The 16,003-nt window shown below is 35.3% G+C and overlaps 2 protein-coding genes across 2 annotated transcripts; one reads left to right on the top strand and one right to left on the bottom strand.

Annotated features, from left to right (window-relative positions):
* Nucleotides 1-207: 207 nt before the first annotated feature.
* Nucleotides 208-711, top strand: LOC120126442. Its single transcript, XM_039144643.1, has one exon. It carries the CDS (start codon nucleotides 208-210, stop codon nucleotides 709-711), a length of 504 nt encoding a protein of 167 aa, XP_039000574.1.
* Nucleotides 712-10,735: 10,024 nt separating this feature from the next.
* LOC120126443 (increased DNA methylation 1-like) lies at nucleotides 10,736-12,424 on the bottom strand. Its single transcript, XM_039144644.1, has one exon. It carries the CDS (start codon nucleotides 12,422-12,424, stop codon nucleotides 10,736-10,738), a length of 1,689 nt encoding a protein of 562 aa, XP_039000575.1.
* Nucleotides 12,425-16,003: the final 3,579 nt, after the last annotated feature.

Consider the following 16,003-nt stretch of genomic DNA (forward strand, 5'->3'; position numbering starts at 1 on the left):
AAGCATCGGATTTCTCCCATTAATGTAGTTTATCCTCAAGTACCTTATAAAACCCTTCCAACTACTGAACTACACCAATTACCTTCATTCAACTCTACCTCCCCATACCCAACTCTCTGTCCTCCATAATAATTCTTTGTTTTTCAACCTTTCTCATCAAAACCCAGATTTTATTTTTCCCAATCATTGAAATCTCCATTATCAAGAATGAGCCGCAAAGTGCATTCACAGAACAAGTTCCTGAGGTTCATCATGATTCCCTTCAGAGCCCTGGGCAAAGCAAAGGATCTTTACGTTAAGAGCTTGACGAGTTGCGCCGCAAGCGTCAGCTTCAGCCAAGGCGGCGGTGATTACGCGGGACAATACCCGGGCTTGCCGAGGAGCTTCAGTGCGAGCTCGGCGGCATCCAGCCGTGACGACGAAGATCTCAGGGATCTCATCAGGGCTGCGTCGGCTAGGAGCTTGGGTCATAAGAACGAAGTGGAGATGTTCTTGCAAGAACAATTGAAGCAGATGAGAGCAGCTAAAGAGTTGCCCAAGAGTTCCAGTGTCGGGATGGGAAGAATCGATGAAGATAAACCTTTTGAATTCGAAGAAAATAATCAAGTCCATCGTGTTGAAAATAATAATAAGAAACAAGATTCATTGTTTACCAGAAGTAAAACCTACGCTGTCACCAAGAGGAGTAGCGTTGCTTTTGATTCTTACTGATTTTATGTAAATTTTTCGGGAATTAAAGGAAAGAAATATACATCTCTTTTTCTTTTCTTTTCTCTGTTTTTGGCAGTAGTTAAGGGTTAATTACGGGTAGTTTGTTACTTCCTTAGCCTAGCAGTAAACAAACTATTTGTATAAATAGGTGATGTATTCATTGATCTAATATATGAAATACAAGTGAAATATTCTTTCTTAACAGGGTATCAGCAATTTGGGTCTTTTTTACTTGGGCCTTGTGTGTTTGGGTTTCTTTTTGGTGACGGTTATTTTTCTTTCCCTTAGGGCTTCATTTCTTCATTTTCTCCCAAAATATGTCTCCGGCCACGGATGAGTTGGTCATTGATTTCAATCACCCCCTCTTTCTTCATCCGTCCGATACACCGGGAGGTTTATTGGTGTCTAATCGTTTTGTTGGTGTTGACAATTACAACGTTTGGAGTCGCTCCATGCTTATCGCACTTCTTGCGAAAAACAAAATCGTGGATTGTGAGGGTTCTCAGCAAACTCTTCGCCATATTGCTCAACAACGCTTATTCCAGTTCTTAATGGGTTTGAATGAGTCATACATGGCAATTCGGAGTCAAATTCTGTTAATGAAACCTATTCCGACCGTGAATCAGGCTTATTCAATGATTGTTCAGGAAGAATTGCAGCGTTCTCACTTGTCTTCCATTTCCCTTCTCTCTGAGGCTACTGTGATGTTTTCATCGGCCTCTGGCTCTTCTGAACGGTGGCGTTTTAATGGTACTTGCGATCATTGCAAGATTCGTGGACATAAGAAGGAGAACTGTTACCGTCTTCATGGTTTTCCTCTAGATTTTAAATTCACCAAAAAGAAGGGTACCTCTGCTGTCATGGCTGCTATGTCTGAATCCTTGCCTCATGAGAGTGATTTGGGTCTTTCTTTTGATAATGTTGTTCATGCTCCGGTCTTCACTCGTCGTGACCAGTACAACCAGATTCTTGGGTTGCTGAATAAATCCTCATCTGTTGAGTCTGCTGCTATTTGTGCAGGTATGATTCAGCAAGGTATGACTTCTTGTGAATCTATTAATTGGATTTTGGAGAGTGGTGCTACCGATCATATGGTGTCTGACTGGCATAGCTTAGATTTTCCCACTTCATGTGCTCCGGATTCTCACCTTGTCCATATTCTAAATGGTAAACAATACCTATCACCCATGTTGGGTCTTGTTCATTTGGTTCCACTAGCAAACTTACAAATGTTCTTCATGTCCCTCATTTTACTCACAACTTACTTTCAGTTTCTAAACTCACTCGTGACCTCAATTGTAGTATTAAATTAATTTCTATCTCGATTTTTGTGTTTTATATGATCTTTACAGTGGAAGGATGAAGGGGATTGGTAATGAGTCTTGAGGCTTGTATCTCTTTAATTCTTCAAGTCTTGCGCCTGCTGTGTCATATGGTAACCCTTGTAGTTCTCCTTCTTCTAATACCACTTTTCCAGTTTTTACTTCTGTTTGTACCAATTCGTTGTCCAAACCTTCTGTTAATAAAAATTCAGTTTGGCATGCCTGTTTGGGTCATGCCCCTATTGCTACACTTCATAAGTCTTCCTTCTTGCATAACATTAATTTGCATCTTGAGAATGTTACTAATTGTCATGTTTGGCTGTTGGCTAAACAAACTAGATTACCCTTTCCGATTAGTACTTCTCGATCTAGTGTTCCTTTTGAGCTTGTGCACATTGATTTCTGGGGTCCTTATCGTTTTTCCGCCCATTTCGCACATTGATTCTTTTTTTACTGTTGTTGATGAGATGACATGGGTTTACTTGATGAATTCTAAAAGTGGTGCTACTTTTTTTCTCAAAAAATTCCATTCCTTTGTTCAAAACCAACATTCTACCAACATTAAGACTATTCGCAGCGATAACGGTTCTGAATTTTTTATTGGTGAGTGTTCAGAGTTCTTTACTTCCCTTGGGATTATTCATCAGTCTCCTTGTGTTAGGACTCCTCAGCAGAATGGGTAGCTGAGCGAAAGCATAGGCATTTGTTAGAAATTGCTCAAGCTCTTCGTTTTCATTCAAAATTGCCAATAAAATTTTGGGGTGAGTGTGTTTCTACTGCTTGTTACATAATAAATAGGCTTCCTACATCTATTTTAGCATGGAAATGTCCTTATGAAGTGTTCTTTAAGAAGGCTCCTAATTTGTCTCATATGCGAATTTTTGGCTGTCTTTGTTATGCTATGCAGACCAATCCTGTTGTCAAATTTTCTCCTCAGGCGATCCCTTCTGTTTTTATGGGTTATTCGTCCATCCAAAAAGGATATATCCTAGTCAATCTTGCGACACATTATTTTTTGGTGAATAGTGATGTGGTCTTTAAAGAGAATATCTTTCCATTTCGTTTTCATCTATCGAAATCCTCTGTTTTTTTTCCCACAATCTTCTCAACCTTCTTATTCAGATTTTTTGCAACTTGATTTTCCCCTGCTCATCCCGTTGCTGCCATTCCTTCTATTGATTCTTCAGAACCGTTTATTGCACCATAGAATTCATCAAGTCATTCTCCTGTTGTTGGGTCTTCTCCTATACATTCTTTTTCACACGAGTCTCCTAAGACATCCCTGCCTATTTCTGGAAATCAAGAAATTCCTGTTGCCGAGTCATCCTCCATTATTCATCCTCTTCCACGAAAATCATCTAGGTCGATTAAACCACCCCCTTGGCTCAATGATTATGTTCACTCTTGCCAATCTTCTTCCCTTCCAAGTAAATATCATATTTCTTCTCATATTTCTTATTTTCATTTGCCTTCTCGAACTCAAAATTTTCTTTCTTTAACCTCTAATTTGGTTGAACCTAAGACTTTTCATGATGCCATTAAAGACCCTTCTTGGATCCGAGCCATGAATGAGGAAATCTCTGCTTTGGAATCAAACAGCACATGGTCGGTCGTTCCATTACCTCCGTGGAAGACACCGATTGGGTGTAAATGGGTGTACAAGATTAAGTATAAAGCTAATGGTGATGTGGAGCATTTTAAGGCTTGTTTTGTCGCAAAAGGGTACACTCAAAAGGAAGGGGTCGGTTATGGTGATACTTTCTCCCTGGTTGCCAAGATTGGCACGGTTCCTCTCATTCTTGCTTTCGTTTCCATTTTCAGTTGGCCACTTTACCAGCTAGATGTCTACAATTCTTTCTTGCAAGGTGATTTGGCTGAAGAAATTTATATGACGACCTTGCCTAAGGGTTTTTCAGCCAGGGGGAGACTCGGGTATGTAGGCTGCAAAAGTCGCTTTATGGGCTAAAGCAAGCTTCGCGACAGTGGAATTTGAAGTTGACCGAAGCCTTGTTGTCCAAAGGCTATCAACAAAGCAAGTTTGATTATTCGTTGTTTGCTAAGTAACAAGGAAACAAGGTGGTCATCATGTTGATTTAATAACAGGCAATGATAGACATATGATTGAAGAATGAAGAAGACTGCACAAAAATTTCAGAATGAAGGATTTAGGTGAATTGAGGTATTTCTTGGGCCTAGAAGTATTACGAACAGCAGAAGGTATAGTCTTAAATCAATGAAAATACGCTTTGGAATTAATTGAAGATACGGGGATAGGGGGAACTAAGTCAGCAGTGACTCCCTTAGAAGTAAACAAGAAGTTGACTCCGGTGGAGTTTGATGGAAGCACAAATGAGGCTGATGAGTTGTTGGAAGACAAGACGGCATACCAAAGACTCATAGGAAGGTTGATTTACTTAACTAATACAAGGCCGGATATCACATTTGCTGTCTACACACTGTCAATTTATGCAGTAGCCAAAACGATCGCATCTAGATGCTGCTTTGAGGGTTGTAAGATGCATCAAGGGAAGTCCAGGAAAAGGAATTTTCTTGAGTTCCAAGAGTAAATGTCAGTTGATGGCTTCTTGTGATTCGAACTAGGCATCATGCCATTTTTCGAGAAAGTCCGTAACTGGTTTTTGCATCAAGTTAGGGGATTCTTTGATATCCTGGAAATCAAAGAAACAAAGTACGGTGGCACGTTCATCAGCAGAGGCTGAGTACAGGAGTATGGAGGTTACAGCAGCAGTAGTAGTATGATTGCAAGGTTTGTTGAAAAAGCTAAAGATTAATATGGAAGGCACTACACAAATGTTGTGCGACAGAAAGACAACTTTGCAAAATAGCAGCGAACCTTGTTTTCCATGAGAGAACAAAACACAGAGAAATTGATTGTCACTTTGTGAGAGAAAAATTCAAGAAGGGGTGATACAATTAGAGCATGTACGAACAGGAGAACAATTAGCAGATCTGATGACAAAAGCATTGGGAGTTCATCAACATGAGTACTAATTTCCAAGTTGGGGTTAAAAAAATGTTTTTCAACTACCAAATTGAGGGGGAGTGTTGGCAGTAGTTAAGGGTTAGTTACGTGTAGTTAGTTTGTTACTTCCTTAGCCTAGCAGTAAACTATTTGTATAAATAGGTGATGTATTCATTGATCTAATATATGAAATACAAGTGAAATATTCAAATTTAAATATCATTGATCTAATATGATTTATTTCATTTTGTTGTTGTTGTTATTGGAAAAGTGTTCTCAATAATTGTAGTAGTATTTATTGTAAGATGGGGCTAGTCTTGTTACTGCGACTGCCTATAAAGGTCGTGATCGTGCATGCAAGTTTCGATCTGTAAATATTAGCCAGAAACAATCGAATACGTTGAGGGAGATTTTAAGATGTTAGAGATGATATCGACTGTTTTACCTTTGGAGATGTATTTTAATATAGTAAAAAAATGTGTTTTAGACATGTTGAATATATTCCAAACAAGTGCATAAGATATGATCCTCAAATATGAAAAAATTGTTAGTTTTATTCGATTTTAAAGTGGCAAAAATTAATTAATATTTAAATTTGAGAAAGTAATAGTTATAGTTTGACTAAAAGTATATAACTTTATTAAATTATATTTCTATTTTATTTATTTTTCGTTTGTAATTAATTATTTATCTCTATAAATAGATATTAAGGGTAAAGAGTTAGATATCAAAATTTTCTTTTGTCAAAACCCTCTTATATTTTCCTTTTTCATATTAGCGAAATTCGTCTTCTCTGCTCGTGGTTTTTCCATGTAAGTCTTGGTGTTCTTTATTTTCGATCATATTTATTTGTTTGCGGATAATTGTTCGATATTATAACAAATTGGTATCAGAAATTCTGATTCAATATTATGGCAACAATAAAGTATTATATTTCACTGTTAGATCATAACACCAGATTCTCGTTGTGGCAAGTGAAGATTCGGGATGTTTTTGCACAATTAGATCTCGAAGATGTAATAGAAGGATTTAATGAGAATCCATCAACACAATGGACGAATAAGGAAAAACGTAAGCATTGTAAAACCCTTTCTCAGATTTGTTTACACTTATCAAATCAAATTTTACAGGATGTGTTGAAAGAAAAAAACAGTTGCTTCTTTGTGGGCGAAATTGGAGCAACTATGCATGTAGAAGTGTTAACCAACAAGTTGCAATTAAAGCGACGTCTTTATTCGCTCAAGTTGGTGGATAGTTCGTTTCTTTAATAGCACCTAACCACATTCAAGGAAACTGTCTCTGATCAAGAGACTTTAGAAGTGAAGTATGACCATAAAGACATAGGATTGATCCTCCTATGTTCACTGCCTCCTTCCTACTCATCTTTTAGATATACAATCCTGTACAGTCGTGAAATACTTACACTTGAAGAAGTGTACAATGGCCTACACTCATTTGACAAGATGAAACATCTTGTATCTGGTTTCAAGTCCCATGTATAAGGTATCGTGGTGCATGGATCGACTAGCTCAGACCATGAAAGAAAAGGTGAGTGTTCTTCTGGTAGTATAAGAAGGGGCAGATCAAAATCTTTCAATCTAGGTAAAACCTGCCACTTTTGTAAAAAGAAAGGTCATGTTAAATCGAAGTTTTACAAGTTACATAATAAAATTAAGAGATAAACTGAAGAGCAAAACTTTTGAAAATTTTGGTGAGGTCGGTGTAGCAGAGAAATGAGATGACAAAGAACTCCCAGTTACGACTAACAACTCTATAAACAAGTGATGAGTGAATACTTGACTCTAATAGCAGTTTTTATATGAGTCCTAATCGTGACTAGTTTACGACATATAAAGTTGTATCTACAAGTGATATATTTTTGGGAAATAATGTCTCTTGTAAAGTTACATGTATTGGCACAATCAAGATTAGGATATTTGATGGGATTGTTCAAACACTTGGAAATGTGAGACGTCTTCCAGATTTGAGTAGAAATCTAATTACTTTAGAGACATTAGATTCAAATGGGTACAAATTCTACAGTGAAGGTGGAGCTATTAAAATTTTCAAAGTCTCTCTTGTTGTGATGAAAAGGCAAAAAAAGAATGTCAAGTTTTATGTTCTTCAATGTTCAACAGTTTTAGATAATGTAACTGATGTTTCCTCCCATGTCAAACAACGATGTTACTGGTAAAAACATCTTGACTAAATTAAGCAAAACAAGATTTGTTATTGAACAAGATTACCGTGGGTAGAATGGTTATGTGAAGCAGAAAAGAGTTCAATTTCGTGGGCATAACGAATTTGAAGATAGAATTATCATTGATGATCGGGATTGTGTTGTGCTTAATATTGCTCGTGTTGAAACATTTGTGAGCAAAATTGACACTTATGATAACCATGTCGATCTGAAGACTAAATCTAAACTTAGAAAAAGCTTGGATTCAGTCAGTATCCATTACTGAAGATTACCCCTTTGAGGGGTGTTGTGGAAGAGGTGGAGAACTTTTTCTTTGAAGTGAAGATTTTTTTGTTGAGTTTGGGTGCCTCATCAAATTTTGGTGTTTTATCTTGAAACCTTTGCACTTTCAGAATTCACGTCAAGGTGGAGATTTGTTAGAGTTTGACATAAATTTAAAGTGACACAAATTAATTAATATTTAAATTTGGGAAAGTAAGAATCATAGTTTGATTAAAAGTAGATAACTTTACTAAAATATATTTATACTTTATTTAGTTTTCCTTTGTAATCAAGTATTTATCCCATAAATAGATACAAAGGTTAAACGATTAGATATCAAAGTTTTTCTTTCACCAAAATACTCTTATATTTTCTTCCTTCATATTACTAAAACCATTCTCCTCTGCCCGTGGTTTTTTCCTTTTGGGGTTTTCACATAAATTTTGGTGTTCTTTGTTTTCGATCATGTTTTTATTTTGTTTGATGATAATCGTTATGATATTATAACTAAATTATTGAATATATTCATAAGAATAGATATGACGTTAAACTTAAGTAACTTAGTTTTAGAGCTCACTCAATGCATCAACTAGATAACCTCCTCATTTATGGAATTTATATGCAAATAGAATGAATCTTGTAACTCCCTAAACCAGTACGACACACAGTCGACCGATCAAAATGCTACATGAAACCACCGGAGTGGTTAACCAAAATTTTCTTGTAAATTTTTCCGTTTTAAAAATGACCATTGTAATCAATCACGCTAAAATGGATCAACCAAAATTTAAATAAAATGATTACATCAGGAGCTCCCAAAAATATTATTTGAAATCATACAGACCATCGCTAAAAAATGACCCAAACAAAAATATACAAAGGGGTTCACATGTATATATGCCCTCTATAAGTACTCTGCACTACTGGGTCTGGATCACTGTTGGTCCCAAAAAGTCCTCGGACTGCTCCTCGTCTAACCTACAGAAGGAAATAAATTCCAAACACTGAGCTAACTAGCCCAGTGCCACACTAACAACTAAGCCATACTTAAAGTGTTCATGACATGCTCAAGCTATCAAGTCCACTGCTATATGTTCTACTAATTTTTCTGGTCTACTAGCCCACTCCTTGAGTTTGGACCTTGCGCCCAAGCTAGTCTATTTTAAAACAACTTTAGTGAGTATTACTCTCTACGCTATGGTAGACATCATGGTGTGGCTGAGGGTTCTGCATCTCGGAGCTCACACACCCTTCTAGTCTACCATGTATATGGCCCCGAAATTCTCTGCATCAAAAACCATACCCCTGACTAACCCACACTTTCTTCTAAAGAGTGTTAAGGCCTCGAAAAACATAGTTAGAAGGGCCTTGACCCTACCTAAGGATATATCTGGACTGAATCTATACTTTCGATAATGTTAGCATTTTCTAAAGGAACTCAGTTGTCCTGATCGTTTCTCGAGTATTATCCAATGCTATTTTTATGTCATCCTAATAAATATTGTTTCTAAGTGTAATTAATATCATTAATATTCTCATTTGCAGTCTTATTTGATGATAAAATGAAGTGTTGGGGGTACATCGAGTCTAATTCCCTTAAAAACTATATTTCAAACCCAAAGACCTTAGTGAGGTCCCCAACCATGCTTAAAGTTCTATTGAATCAACAAGGGTCATAATAGAGACCTTAAACACATTTATAACTCTAAAACAAGAATTTCACCGTGAAAATGTTTATCATGCTCAACTCAGCCATTTAAACTATTTTGAACTTCTAAAGACTCGCTAAGAGTATAGAAGAGTTGGAAAGGTGTTACTTTGCTTCTTTGGTGGCTATAACTCTCCTCAACTCAACCAATGCTCAACTTTTCTTTTCCTTTTGATTTGGATCTCTCTCCCAATTTCTTCACTAAACATGGTAAGAAAATGGATTACTAATCCATCCATAGGTTGAATACATTCTAAATAACTCCTTATAATCCAAAACATAGCTAGAATCTATAGATTCTCATAACCCTCTAAAAACTTTTTTTTTCTTTATGGATAAAAACTAGTGAAATGGAGCTTGAAGGTTAATAATCTTACCTTTGCTTGACCCAAACTAAACTTGAAGTCCTAAATCCTTAAACTTGAAGATGAGGAGAAGAAAAGAGAAAAAACGGAAGAAGAAGATGAGTGTTTGGTGGGAAAAATGGGGAGTTGTCCCGTATATCTCATAAAATAGGAGAGTTTTCATCTTTTGGATTAAGAATTGGGTAAATTACACTTTTAGTCCCTTTATTTTCTAATTCATAAGACATTCAACTTTTACCAACTAACTCTTAGGCCCAACTCAAGCCCAAAATACTAAACTGGGTCTAACTATTTTATAAGGTCCAATTAAGCTCACAACTTTAAGCTTGGGTTAACCCAAACTACTAACCCGAGATCCAGGGCGTTCCAAATCTTCACGAGGAAGAAGAAGATGAGTGTTTGGTGGGGAAAATGGGGAGTTGTCCCGTATATCTCATAAAATAGGAGAGTTTTCATCTTTTGAATTAAGAATTGGGTAAATTACACTTTTAGTCCCTTTATTTTCTAATTCATAAGACATTCAACTTTTACCAACTAACTCTTAGGCCCAACTCAAGCCCAAAATACTAAACTGGGTCTAACTATTTTATAAGGTCCAATTATGCTCAACTTTAAGCTTCGGGTTAACCCAAACTACTAACCCGAGATCCAGGGCGTTCCAAATCTTCACGATTATAATGACAAACAATGACTTTATAATGTTTACTAAATAATTATGGTCTCCTATTTTACTTCTCACTTCCAAACTTACTGGTCATGCCGGCAGCAGATTTGGGTAAAATAATATTAGCTTCTATATATGAAAGAAAACAGCATAATTTCATGAAGCAATTAACATATTTTTGTGTTACACATAAGTGGGTAGTGGTAAAACATATCAATTCCATGGATGTTTCGAGAGATAGCTCAGTTAAGATCATTAAGGCTTTTGAAAGCGGTCCTTGAAGAAGGAAACCGAATGTTTGACTTCGCATACCGGACAATGAAAGACCAGAACGTTAAAGATGTCATGCAGGTCTTTAACCTTAACATGCATACATACATACATACATACATACATACATACATACATACACATACATACGCAATGTGGACAACTTTGAAAACAAATACCATTGTTTAAACAATTGGAGAAAAATCCTTCTGTTACATTCATTCTAGTGAATACCAAGTAATGCTTCTATTCTATCTCAAGAGTTTCTGGCAAATTATGGTGCCCTGGAAGTCTAGTAAATTATACGGAAGAAGCTTTGCTCTTTCGACACATGGCATGAGCGAAAACCCGAAGTTATTAGTCCACGTCTCGAATGTGGTAGGCACTGCAGGTAAAACCAGCATCTCCACCCCTAATTTCACCAGATTCTTCTCAAGTTCATCCATCAAAACTCGGCACATTCCACGGCGGCGGTGTCCGAACCTGGTGGCAACAAGGGGCATTTCAGCCACCTTGTTACCATGTACCCTCAGAGTGGCCACTGAAACCAAATCATCATTGTCCTCCAGAATCATTGTATAGAATCCTCTGAAGTTCAATCGTTTCAGCTTAGAGGGTCGGCCGAATATCACTTCTTCAACTACGTCTCTCCCCGTCCCTACAGCTTCGCTTGGCTCGAAACATTCATGCATCACTTCAACTGCACCTCTCAACTTACTCTGAGATGACTTCATGCTATGCCCATGAGCTCGATAATCGGATTTCAGCAATGTCCAAGACAGATCGTTCCCCACTGGAATTGGCTTCCCTGTAAGTTTTTGCAGGCCATAGAAGATCTTTTCACAGTTCTGGCTACATAGTAATACCACGTTCTCCTTTGTCTTCTTCTCGCTTGGTTTCTTCAACTCCAAGCAATCAACATGGAATTTAAGCTCACATTGGTGACAAGTAACTAAATTTTTGTCCCTTGAATATCCGATGCCACATATTCCACAGCAGCAAGACGGGCAAAACCAGGGGCCATTGGGGACTTCCTTTAAGCCAAGGCATTTCATATGGAAAGTTGAAGGGCAGTAATCACAGCAAATCAAATCTCCTCCATTGTAGCAAGCAGAGCAAACTTCATCGTTCTCGTTTCGAAATAAATCGTCAGCGGCCTTCACTGTTTTAGGGCTCTCTACAATAGGACGAGTTCTTGGTGCGGTAGTTGTGCTCTTCTTTGGATCACAAACTTGTCTTTGACAATCAGAAAGTGACCTGCCGGTGCCATCGTCCAAGATTATGTTAGCCGCTGGCCTGTGATTCGTACTTCCAGCATGATCTTCAAAGGCAGTGAGAGAGAAAACCTTTGAACAACAGTCGCATCGAATCCCATCACGAGTGATCCGGCCTTTCATCAACGGATCCCCTGTCTTAGTGCGATAATACACCTTTCCCAACATCGGAACAACATTATTATCTATCAACAAAGGCAGAACAGTTCGAGGGCTACGCCTAGGAACTGGACCCTCCCGCACTCTTTTACTAGATTTTACAATCGGAGCCTCTTTTATCTTCAGTGTTTTTCCTCTTTTCCGCAACTCGGATTGAACAGATTCCGGCAATGGCTGATTCTCCGGGCTCGAACACTTTCGTTTCTTAGATTGCTTGGGCTCCAAGCTTCCCATCCTTGGCTCTCTCGACCCTTGATCGATATAACTTTTGCAAGCGAGTCTCAATGAGTTGTAAACTTGTCCATGGGGCGATTGATATCGAAGTTGTTTACCGTCTTTGAGGGCATACCGGAAAACCCATCCCTTAGACGAAAGATATGATCTTACTTTCAAGGTAAGTTCACCCGAGTTCTTCGGTCGACCCGAACCTCCATGGTAGTACCACTTCAGAACATCTTCTTCACATCCTTCGCCTTCAACTGCAAACATCGCGGATTTCTCATCCATGGCCGATTCTCTCTAGAACAGGGAGCTAAGAGATATTTCTTGAAAAACAGGTAACTAAAGGAATTTTTAGAGACGAGGAGGATAGGTTATTTATACAAATAGATGTTTAATTAAATACTATAAACAAATATTAAATTTATGAGAACTGTTATTCGTCTAGTACACGGTTTATTATTATTATAATACAAATCAATGTTTAATCTGATTTCTTCCTTTAAAATACAATCCTAAAATATCTCAAATTCCTTTGATCACAAATATTATTTATCTCAATATTTTTTTAGTAGATTTTTAAAGAATTCAACTGTGCACGATTACAATGTCTAAAATCGCAAGAGAAAAATTCTAACGATACCGGAATCGATTCGTATATTTGTTTTTGTTTTAAATTATACTCATATCTAAATTACTTTTTCTTTCTTAGGAATGTATATAACTTTTGTTAAAATAATAATATATGATATATTTGAAGGGATGTTGATTTTACCCGAATTCAACGCCAGAGTCACCATATAGTTGAGGGTCGACACATGTCCAAAATTCGATTTTTCTTCGGTTAGTTCTTTATTTTATTGATAATGTCTACCATAAAATTTTATTTGTGCTCATCTCATTCAAAAATTGTGTTGTTAGCATATATGTGCCCACCTTATAAATTATTTTTTGATACATCACTGCTCAAATATGATGAGTTTCGATCCAATTTGATCTTATAGGATCATTTTTTTTGAATTAGTTTGATTCAAGTTGAGTTTTGTAGATGACGAGGTCGAATTGAGTCAAATTTGAACTTAGGGATCATTCTTGTAACGCCCCTCTCTATATTTTTTTAATTAGATTCTTATTTTATTTAATAAAAGCATTTTGTATATATTTGTGTTAAATTGACAATGCAAATTTTTAGCCTCATAACTCGAGCTGATTTTAGATTGGATGTAACTTCCTTAAATTCAAATCAGATTGAATGTCAAATCAAAATATAACATTCAAATCAAAGTCGAGTCAATAAAAAATTCAATCCGACCCAACCGGTCACGTGATCGTTCGTATAAATTTGTATTTCCTTTTCGTATTTAGTATCATATTATATTTGTAGCCATATTTTTCGTGTTATATTTACGCCCTATGACGAACATATATGATTCATGTATTAAATAAATTTTGAAATATTTGTATATTCATATATTATCTGTGTGTCAATATTCACAGCCATTTGTATTAGGTGCAAAAAATTATTAGAAAATATTGACAATTTATAGAATAGATGATTACAAATTTTCAAAATAGGTTTAATATTCTTCGAGAGTAAAATTTTCCTTCCTTTTTTAGGTAAATATTATTAAAAAAAATCATTAGAAAATTTAAGACAGTACATTAAAATAATAATTAAAATAATTAGAAAAGTTCAGTAATTAAAATAATGATTGTTATTCCTAAAAATCTTAGAATTTGAATAGAACATTTGTAAAGGTATTGAGCATTCGTTGTTAAATGGTTGAGAGTCTTTTAAATAGATTTTCCCTTATAACACCATGCTAATAAAAAAACAATACTTTATAACCAATTTCAATTTTTATTAGTATTAAAACAAACATATTATTTTTTTCCTCTAGTATCAGTACGTATTGTTATCAGTATATTTTAGACTACCACTTTGTTTTGTCAATATTCCTTTACATATTGTTTATAGATATTATTGACATGTAAATATACGTCAATTACCTACATATAAATGTATTTAGGGTCTGTTTGTTTGGCTGTAATTGGTTTTCCGGAAAATGAATTACTGGAGTTTGAATTACTGGAATTTGAATTACTGGAAAATGAATTACTAGAATTTGAATTCTGGAAAATGAATTACATTTCTGGAAAATGAATTACATTTCTGGAAAACATCTGAAAAACGTTTATGATGTTTGGAAGATATTTAAACATTTTTCACTAGTTGAAGAGTTTTTAAAAATTATTTATTACAAATTTAAATATAATAAATAATATTATTTAAAACATTATTTATTAAAGTAATAATGCTATATTTATTTTAAAATATTATTAGTATATTTTAAATATCTTACTAAAATATTATTGAAATATATAAATATTATTCATTATTAATATATAAAAAATTTATTATATTATAAAATAAAATAAAATATTCTTATATTTAATTATAATATAATTGATTATTTTATATTTTAATATTTTAATAATTAATATTTTGATGAAATGATATTAAAATATTTATATATAAATTCATAAATAAAATTATTTGAGTATTTTGCTTTGAAGTGAAAAGTTCAGAAAATGACTTACGAAAATGAATCCGTAAGTCATTTACAAAAACACAAGGAAATCCTGTTACTAGGAAAATGAATTACATTCCGGAAAACGAATTACGTGAAACAAACACGGGAAAACGTTTTCCGGAAAACGAATTACGTGAACAAACACGGGAAAACATTTTCGGAAAACGAATTACGTGAAACAAACACTGGAATTCGGGGAAAACCAATTCCGTAATTCGAATTACGGGAAACAAACATACCCTCATATGAAAATCCAAATTTTGAAACTAATACGCATGCAAATTATGTTCCCATCACCTACATTTAAATATAATTATAAATAAAATAAAAATAATTAATACTGATTCAAGAGAGGTGAATTGAGTGTTTAAACAAAAATGACAAATAAAATTTCAAGAAATGACAAAATGAATTTTGAGAATGGCTCATGTTTAGGAAAAAGCTCTCGGTACACGATAGCGGATCTTTTGATCACCGGAGGTTTTTGGTTTCTTTGACCATTCTCGTCGATTTTGTTTCTATTTCCTTGTTATTGTTTCGTGAATGATTTTGGAGAATGGAGCGAGTTCAAGCCGGATGAACTGGAGGCAACTGCTCGTGAGTGCTTTCGAATGGACCGTGGCATATCTTTAACAAACTGATTATCTTGAGGAGATGAGAACCTAATATGCAGTCTTTGGAATTTAATATGGATATCATTCCTGTCTGGGTTCATCTTAATCGCATTCCTTTAGAGTTGTTCACTAGTTTAAGGATGAGTTATATATCTAGTGTTCTTGGAACTCCGCTGTATATGCACGAGCTCACTACCCGAAGAATAGATTATCATTTGCAAAGATCTGTGTGGAGATGAATGTAACACCCCATACCTGGTTACGAAGATTAACTTGAGATACCTGAGCGTACATTAGATTTCAAACTTGTTGGACAGAACAAAAGCCCTAATCATGCGTACTAAACGAAAGAAATTAAAAATAAACATTCGTCATGCAATACATGACAATGTTATATAACATAATCATGCTTACGACAATCATATAACATGCATCATAAGATAAATGATATTAATTATGCAGGGGTAAAATAGTCATTTCACATGTCATTATAAAATCCATGGCGAATAGAAATTTAAACTTAACAATGCATTTCTATCCTTTAATTAATCAAAGTAAAATTTGAGCTTAATCGGACATCGTTTAGGGACTTGACTAAACATGCCAAATTTAGAGACTAAAACGTAAACTTTTCCAAATATGAAAATAAAGCAAAAAAC

This window comes from Hibiscus syriacus, unplaced genomic scaffold (genome assembly GCF_006381635.1).
Source record: "Hibiscus syriacus cultivar Baekdansim isolate YM2019G1 unplaced genomic scaffold, ASM638163v2 tig00110458_pilon, whole genome shotgun sequence".
In the NCBI taxonomy this organism is placed as follows: Eukaryota; Viridiplantae; Streptophyta; class Magnoliopsida; order Malvales; family Malvaceae; genus Hibiscus; species Hibiscus syriacus.

Excerpts from the sequence above, each read along its gene's own strand:
- LOC120126443 (XM_039144644.1), bottom strand. The coding sequence starts at position 12,424 with ATGGATGAGAAATCCGCGATGTTTGCAGTTGAAGGCGAAGGATGTGAA.
- LOC120126442 (XM_039144643.1), top strand. The coding sequence starts at position 208 with ATGAGCCGCAAAGTGCATTCACAGAACAAGTTCCTGAGGTTCATCATG.